The sequence below is a fragment of the Lolium rigidum genome, chromosome 5 (genome assembly GCF_022539505.1).
Source record: "Lolium rigidum isolate FL_2022 chromosome 5, APGP_CSIRO_Lrig_0.1, whole genome shotgun sequence".
Lineage (NCBI taxonomy): Eukaryota > Viridiplantae > Streptophyta > Magnoliopsida > Poales > Poaceae > Lolium > Lolium rigidum.
Window position 1 is genome coordinate 137,782,080 of NC_061512.1, and position 9,154 is coordinate 137,791,233.

Genomic DNA, 9,154 nt, shown 5'->3' on the forward strand with positions numbered 1-9,154 from the left:
CGAGGAGGTGATCATGCCGAGGGTGGCGGCAGGCGCGCGAGAGTGTGTGGGAGCCGTCATGGGACCCGGGCTGCCACAACTGGCTAATACGTGCTCGCGCGTCTAGATGCCGGCGTCGCTATGGTTGATCTTGGGATGCAGGACCTCAGGCTATAGTTGGTAGCTAGTGCACGCAGCTTGTCTATTGAACTTTCTTTTTTCGATCTTGGTAGTGCACGCCAGCTTGTCTAGTGAACTTTCTTTTTTCGATCTTGGTAGTGCACGCAGCTTGTCTAGTGAACTTGTAGTTACTAGCTATTACCGATGTAATATGGTGATCATCTCAGGCCCCCCTGTATAGTAGGATTAGATTTAGGTTTAGAGTTGTGTCTCCCAAAGTGGGGTCTGGCGTCATGCCGATGCAGTGTCTGCCTCGGCTGCCAGCGAGCAGCAGCTGGGGTCTGGTGAGGATCTTTCTTCACTTTCTCCGGTGGTGGAGGGAGAGGGAAAAGGTCGGATCTAGAAGGACGACTTCAAATAAGCTCGGGAAAGCAGGGATTCTTGCAGATCGGGAGGCTCTGCCTTCTTTTTCTTGCCGTCATGGAGACGGGGGAAAAGTGAGGGGATCCTCATGGAGATGCTCGATCCTGTCGCTATGCGGGAAGGAGTACAAATCCTCTTGAGTACTCCTGAAGCACTGATCTATGGCGGAGTTCATCAGCGGAAGCCTCGTTTTGCTGAAGCTATCTATGGCCACGGGAGCCGCTCCGTGCTCGGTTGCTGGAAGAGCCCGGGCTTCTTCCTCCTTCACTGGAGGATCTTGGATCTCGGCGTAGGGTTCCTTGCTGGCTACACTCCAAGTGGTTACGTCCCCGGAGGTGCTGCCGGTGCCTATGCTTCGAGGTCGTCGGCGATGCGCGGTGAAGAAGAAGCCCTTGATTTCTTTCCTGCTACTTTTTCTAAGGGCTTAGTTGCAAAGTGCATGGACCAAACTATATTTTCCTTTACATTTAGGGTCCTATATGTAATTATGTTATCACCGCTGAAGTAATATATGCTTCTGGGCCCTTCGGGGCCTATTCCCGTTCAAAAAAAAATATGGTGATCATCTCAGCATGTTATGAACTAGTGTGATGTAGATATAAAAAATAGTAAATGATATCATCTTTACTACTACTACTAGCAACGATGATTGCTTCTTGTATTTTGTTTACCGAGCAAAATATACCCCTGTTAATAATTAAATCTGACGCCGTGTTATTTTTATTTAAGCACAACTTCCAAATAATCGTGTGACTTGTCTTTAGTTCTGTTATATTTGTATGTGGATGTAAGGTGCCCTACCGAAGTCCAGGAAGCGCTCCTCCCAAATGGCACGCTGTCCAGGAGGATGAAGATACCCAGGTGCATGAAGCGCTAGTGCATGGACTGGCCTTCATTTCGGCCGAAGGTAGAGGTGGCTCGAGTTTGCATTCATTGATGAATTCCGTCAAGCAATCTTGAGGCCTCACCATTCCTTCCGCCACCGAGGGGTGACACCTACAACTACACCTACCACTAACCCTATCTACACAAGGACGCCGGCCTCCCCCTCCCCACCCACTCCGGCAGGTGAGGCCGCTGGAGGAGAGGGGAAAGGAGTCGGGACGACAGAGACGACTCTCAAGAAGAGGAGGGGTGGAGAGAGAAAGGGGAGAGGGAAATGGCACTCGAGGGAAATATATTTGGAGGCGCCAACACCCCCTCTCTCCCATGCGGTGGCAAGTTGTGTGTGCCATTTCCCTATCAGAGGGAGCATATGCATGCATGCATAAATCTACACCTTATGATGGCATCAACATATTAATTGCAATATTCAAAAATTCAAAATAGTTTATATCCTAAATCATTAATTTTATTAGCAATCCGTATAAATTGCTGAATTTGTCTAGACGAGGGCTTCAAAGCTAGATCACGTGTTGTTATGTTTCGATGATTTTTTTCTTCGCCCTAGTTACAATATTATGTTGCCACGATTATCAAATTAGCAGCAGACACTTACCACAATATTTTTACATATTATAGGTAACATTGTACATATTTTTTTTAACATTGCAATGATCTGCAAAGTTAGAGAGCAGCTTGATATAATGTTCGGATAGCTTTCGGAACTTGCATGTGAAGACTAAGATAACGACATGGAAAGGTGCAAAGCTGAGCCGCGCGGAAGGTCAATATTATCACAGCAGCTAGGTAAATCATGGTTTTGCCAAGATTTGTGACCAGTCCTGACTCCTGAGGCCTTTCCAAAAGGGGTAAGTATGCGATGCATAACATGGATTTCTTTAGGCACTGGGTTAAGAAAGATCGTAAAATCATCTACATAGAGAGAGGTGCGCAAACGAGCCAACACACGAGCGAATGGGAGAGACCGAGAGAGCACCTCGTGCAAAGTAGCCAGGCCAAGAATTTTTAGAAGAGGTTCGATCTCAAGAATAAAAAGCATTACAGAAAACGGGGTCACCGGGACGGACACCTTCCATGTGCAAAACGTTCCCCAGGATCGACTTGAACTGTACTAATATAATGCTAGTATGGTATCCTCATATTTCGCTGGTCAACGACTTTTACAACTTTGACAATGATTTTTGTGCTTATAATATATTCACAAAATTTGTTCAAATATATATGAAATAAAAGAGAACCACAAGATCGATGCAACAATATCATTTCCACATTTCCAATATTGGTGATCAAATTTGTTTATTGAAAAGAAGAAAGTCCACTTTTGGTCCTTGAATTCTAGTGAAATTTTACTTTTGGTCCTAAAACTTCTGTCTGGTTCAAAATGAACCTTGAACTCTCAGAATCATTCACTTTTAGTCCTTACCCCGATTGAGCTAGGCAAATATCTGCCATAGGTGTCCAAAAATTTAAGGTAACGGTGCAAGGGTAGAGAGACGGGACGATGTTGATAAGCAAACAAGGAGACCTTTGTGGTGCAACGCTTCACGTGAATTAGAAGGGCGAGTGACTGGTTCAGGGACCCAAGGGTTTCGTTGTTTTTTGCATTGTGATGTTTGGTTTAACATCTCAGCTAGTGTGGGCTTGGTCTGGTTCTAAATCAATTTGGTTGGTTCCCTATTTTTTCTTGGTTGGTTCCCTATTTTTTCTTTCCACGTCAGTAATTTGCTCAACTCAACTGCAAAGGGATGAAAAATGAACTATTATGAGAGTTCAAGGTTCATTCTAGACTAAAAATAAATTTTGGGACTGAAAGTGAACTTTCTCAAAAGTTCAAGGATGAGAATTGGACTTTCTTCGATTGAAAACTACGCAAAGTATTCGTGCCTTATATTTTAATATGGAAAGATCAGTTAATTGCAGTAGATGCTGAAGAGTGGACAAATGGAGGCCGAGCTACATCTAGCTTTTTATTTTTATAAAATTAGAAAAATCATATTTTTAAGTTTCAATTTTTTTTTTTAAAAATCCTAGATGTAGCCAATGATGAAATCTACAAACACGCAAAATCTCAATGTGAAATTCTTAGTACTTTAGGCTACACAAAAATGATAAATATGTGGATCTGAGAATAGTGAATAGTGCACATTTCAAAACTATAAAACCTGTCAGATTTTGTCGTTTTTGTCAACAATACAAAGAATTTCACACTGAGAGTTTGCACGTTTATACATTTCATCATTGTCTACATCCAGATTTTTTTTCAGATTTTTTAAAACTTAAAAATATGATTATGAACTTTTGAAAATAAAAGGCTACATGTAGCCCAGCCTTCGTTTGCAGTTTTTGGTAGATGCCCCTCTTTTGTAAAGGTGGAGGATGAGTTAGAGTTAGTCATGTCCTTGTAAATTTTGCTTATTTCAAATCCTACTGCCTAATAAAGATTCATTTTTTGCCGACAAAAAGCTCAGTTTGTAGATCGGTGAAACTTTTGAGACGGAAACTTGTTCGAGCAGTGACAGAAAAGAAGCGATAAAATGGCTGAAAAACTTGGAAATTGGGCAGTAGCATTACCTGTAAATCTGTAATCTATTTCACAGACAGGTGGGATCCAGCTCTCCTTCCCAGTTCCCATCCACCCGCTCTTGTTAGCTCGAGATCCAGCTGCGACTCTCGTAGTCGAGAGACACTTTTCCCCACACGCGCGCACAAACGATCCATCGGCGGCGGCGCAACCCAAGTCCAAGATGGCCCGCACCTCCTCGCAGTCGCAGTCCTCCGTCGGCGGCGGCGCTGGCGCCTCCCGCCCGGCCACCGTCGGGCCCCGCGGCACGGCCGCCGCGACGGCCGGCATGCGCCGCCGCCCAGGCCGCACCTCCTCCTCGGCCGGCGCGGGCGGCGGCTTCTCCGGCGGAGGGAGCAACATGCTGCGCTTCTACACCGACGAGGCCCCGGGGCTGCGCCTCTCCCCCACCATGGTGCTCGTCATGTCCGTCTGCTTCATCGGCTTCGTCACCGCGCTCCACGTCTTCGGCAAGCTCTACCGCTCCCGCACCGCCGCCTCCTCCGCCTGATCCCCCTGCCCCGTCCGCTCGCGCCCTTCCTGCTTCCTCCTCCTCCTCCTCCTCCTCAATTCAGATCAGATCAGATCAGGTGGTTTTGGTGTGTAACAAGGATGTTTAGTTTTTGTTGTTGCTGATCCTTTCTGAGTTAGATCTGCCAAATATGGTGTTTCCTGTGTAACAGATCCAAGAGGCTAGGCTTGATTCCTCTTTACTCCCTCAGATAGATCTGCCAAGCAGCAGCTTATACTAGTTTAAATTATGGTGCCCTTTCTGTTTCAGTTTACCTTGTTGGGGTCATGAATTCTGGCTAATCACCTGTGAATTTGCAATCACCGTATTTGATGTATGTGCCATGTTGAGATTGGGGATACAGTTTTGCAGCTTGTGAGCATCCCTAGTACGGTTTTGCATCATGCTAGCTCCATCTTTTACTTAATAGTCTGTATAGTTACTGCATTTTATAGAACTGAGCCGTTCCTTTCGGGTTATTATTATTGCTGACTAGAATTATAAATCTATGCCGTGCTTTTCAATGTTGTGATCATTTTTATACTGCCGATAGGCAGGCTGGTACCTTTTGCCAAGTATACTTGCTTGGTGATCACAGAAACACTTAAGAGAGCTTTAATTTTAGTTTACTCCTTACCTAGGGATTTTTAAGTTATTCATAATTTCTTAACAGTTTAATCTCATGGAAGATGTATGTCAACATGATATCTGCCTTAAAGGATTCTGTGACCTCGAGCTTACTTATAGTTGGAACCCAGCATGTCAGGTGTTTCTCATGATGCCACAGTATGCACAAACTACATGCTAATACAATTTATATGCAAGTTCTCATGGTTTTTTTTTTTACTCTTGTATGTTTGGTTACCTGTGATGACAGTTGCTAATCTTTCCTGCAATAAATATACTCTCTATATTTACAGTTCATAATGGCCGTAATGGTATCTGCTTATCATTGATGGAGTAATAAATGGTCACAGTTAATTAGAGTTGCCGCTGAATCTAGTTACTGCTCTTTGAGTGTTGTACTACCTCCGTTTCAAGGAATAAGGCGCCCTCGTTTTACGAGTTTTTTGTTTGACCAAGAATTACTTTAAATAGATAAAGATTGTTTATATGAAATTAATATCATTAAAAAGTGCTTTTCAATACGAATCCAACGATACTAATTACATATAATGTAATCAAGATTTTGTTGCTCAATTTTTATGGTCAAAGTTCGTCTTGGGATGCGCGTGCGCCTTATTCCTTGAAACGGAGGTAGTAGTACCTTTTTATTTTGTTGTCTTTATTTAATCATTCATGCAATTTTCGCTGTTTGTCTTGACCTTGACGGTAGTTTGGGTAAAATTGTGTGTTTATACTATAGTGGCTTGTCTATTGTCTGATTCTTGGTTCGTTAATTTTTTTGTTTGACCTGTTGCAAAACATTGGTTTACACTCTTGAGTTCTGGAAGATGTATGTCAACATGCTTAACAGTTTAATTTCATGGAAGATGTATGTCAACATGATATCTGCCTTGAAGGATTCTGTGACCTCTAGTGTTCCTCATGGTGCCACAGTATGCAAACTACATGCTGATACAATTTATATGCAAGTTCTCAGGGAGTTTTTTTTACTCGCGTATGTTTGGTTACCTGTGCTAACAGTTGCTAATCTTTCCTGCAATAAATATACTCTCTATATTTACAGTTAATATCTGCTTATCATTGACGGAGTAATAAATGGTCACAGTTAATTAGAGTTGCCCCTGAATCTATTTACTCCTCTATGAGTGTTATACCTCTTAAGAGGTTTTATTTTGTCTTTATTTGATCATTCATGCAATTTTTGCTGTTTGCTTTGACGGTACTTTCGCTAAAATTGCGTGTTTATACTATAGTGGCTTATCTATTGTCCGATTCTTGGTTTGTTGTTTAATTTGTTTGATCTGCTGCAAAACATTGGTTACACTCTTGAGTTCTGTTCTGTATAATTCTGAAGAAGAGAAAACTGAGTTTGTGCAACCTAACTGGTAATTATCAAGTTATGTGACAATTTTGAGTGTTATGAATCTGTATGCGTGCATTTCCTTCTAATGAAGAAAAGGTAGTAAAAAATAAGGCATGCTAACTTTTTTTTTTCCTCTGAAAACAAGAAAGACTTTTGCATTTCATTTCATCGAAAAGACAGAATTTTACAATCCTCCTAGGAGGCATGTTACAACAGAGTTACATTTATTTAGTGGACATCCCAAGTTAATGGCAGAACTACCCGTAGACCCTTGGCGCCAGACCTAGCCCAAAGGGCAGCCTGATCCCTGATTCTGGCTACCAGGTTTTGTACAGACATGCTAAGTTGCAATGCCAAAATTGTGATGCCACAGATCGTACCGTGATATTCATGTTGTTTTATATATGGAAAAGATTATGTATTCTATTATTGGTGGTATATGTATACTGTGGACACAGCTATCAAATGGATTAGCTGATTTAGTTGTTCAGGACTCCTTGTCAGTTCCTATGTGTGACTGGGCACAATGCTCTATTACCTTTTGGACCCGTCCTAATTTTTGATTGGTGTCTTTGTTTATAGCTGTATTAAGCATTTTTCCTCTTTTGTTTTTGTATGACATGCCAATGATATGTGAAGTGGAATACTGATTGTTTTTTCTTGAGTATTTTGTAACATCCTATGATTCTGCAGGTTGTCGTTTCTTTGTTAATGACAAGTTATGCAAAGCTTTGCACTTTTTCGAGAGAATAAATGGCGCTGAAGTTTCTGATCTCGATTAATGATCAGCTTGTGTTTGTGAGCTGTGACTAGTTTCAAGTGATTGGTCAGGACTACAAATCAATGCATGTACACATCTGCACTCGTTTTGTCTTTAGGACTAGAAATCATGTTTGCTGAGCATCCTTATGTCAATTGTGGTGAAAATTTGGAAAGGATGGGAAGTGTAGCTACGCTTAGAATTGTCATCGTAGTCGAGAGCACAACATGCAACCTAGGCCATTGTCACTATGAACGCGTTTGGTAGCATGCTCCAATTTCGGCGTTTGGTAGCATGCTCCAATTTCTGGCTTACTGCGTTAATAAGATAGGCTCACCTACGTTACCTGAAGGCTGCTTTTACGGTACCTTTTACCACTCTTAACAGAGGGTGTGGTATGAATTGCTCTGACGGCTCAGATTAAACGGTTCAGCTTAGGCCCAAGAGGCCCAGGAAGCCGTAATCATCAAGGAAAAAAAGAGGGTTCAAGGAAAAAAGATATGACGATGCATCCAGACGCCGCCGCCACCGCCTGCACTTGGCACACGCCGCCGCCACCTCCACGCCTCTGCCAGCCCCACCTGACCTGCAGCCACCGCCTCCAGATGGCACACGCCGCCACCACCACCTCCAGCTGGCACATGCCGCGGCCACCTCCATTCCATGCCCCGCGCCGACCCGTTTGTTCTGAAGACCGCCGGCCCAATCTACGCGTGAGGCAGGAGGTACGTGTTCCCCTCCCTCATGCCTGCTCCCTCCCTCTCACACACACATAGGAACCCCATGGATCTTCTCTGTGGTATGATTTTCCCCTTTTTATTGTTAGTTTGTGTGGTTATTACCCATGGTGAGAACTGAATAAGTTTAGTTGTACATCTTGCAGTAAAACCCAATCTTCATAACCTGCATGTTGGGATGATCAGTTTAAAATGACTAAAAAAATCTGAGTCGCTCCTAAGTGCTTGTCATCACATATGGCAACATTTACTCAATTTTATGTGCATGTATCCATGCACATTTGCTTGGAGGCAACATTTACTCAATTTTATGTGCATGTATCCATGCACATTTGCTTGGAGGAGTACAGTGATGACTCAAGACTGCTTGCATTGTGAGTCGGGTTTAGCTAGAACAAGTTTGAAAGTACTTTGCATTGAAGAGATATGGTATGAATTTAATACTACTGCTACATAGTGTTGGTTTATGGTGGTTTGCTGAGCTAAATGAGTAGTGTTGTTTTTCTGATTACCATACGGATAGATATTTAGTGTTCAATATGATTGCACTCGTTAGGAAGCTAGGACCAAAACTTCGGTAAATGGAGGGTAGTATCTTGGCTCATTTTAGGTGGACTGACGTCTTGTCAATTTGGAGAATGTTGTACGAGCAACACCGACTCTATCTTCAATGAAATTCTATTGTACTATGTATGCATTAGATAGTTGATCATTTTAGCCTAGTACTCTGGCTATTTCTGAGTTAAGTTATTGGACTGAAATTTTAAATCTGCTTTGGCCGTATGAACTACTACTTATTTAGTTCAGTTTAGGAACTTTCTCTCTAGCACTGCCTACTGATTTATGATTGGAAATGCGTTGTTATCACTCTGTGATCCTTATGGTAAACTTTTTATTAGATTATTAGGCCAAAGCGATATCTTCCTTACCTATGAACGCACATAAAATTTGTAATAAGCAGTCATTATCATAAGCCAGTTTTTCGTTATGTGAAGTTGTTTACATTTTTTATTGTTCTATTCTACCCAAGAGTCCTTGTATTTGTTACTGCTAGGGATATGAATGGCATGCTTATGTCTGAATTCTAGTTATTTTGTCTCAAATGATGATGTTGTCTGAATGCGGTTCAGATCCAAAGCCTACTATCACCCTGGGACGAAATTATAATCTG

The 9,154-nt window shown here is 42.3% G+C and overlaps 1 protein-coding gene across 1 annotated transcript; it reads left to right on the top strand.

The window, feature by feature from the left end:
* The first annotated feature begins 4,106 nt into the window (after positions 1 to 4,106).
* Positions 4,107 to 4,867, top strand: LOC124654071 (protein transport protein Sec61 subunit beta-like). The gene has a single exon (XM_047193105.1). It carries the CDS (start codon positions 4,170 to 4,172, stop codon positions 4,494 to 4,496), a length of 327 nt encoding a protein of 108 aa, XP_047049061.1. The 5' UTR covers positions 4,107 to 4,169; the 3' UTR covers positions 4,497 to 4,867.
* The last annotated feature ends 4,287 nt before the right edge of the window (positions 4,868 to 9,154 follow it).

Bases quoted from the DNA above. Each gene is read 5' to 3' on its own strand.
- LOC124654071 (XM_047193105.1), top strand. From the start codon at position 4,170: ATGGCCCGCACCTCCTCGCAGTCGCAGTCCTCCGTCGGCGGCGGCGCT.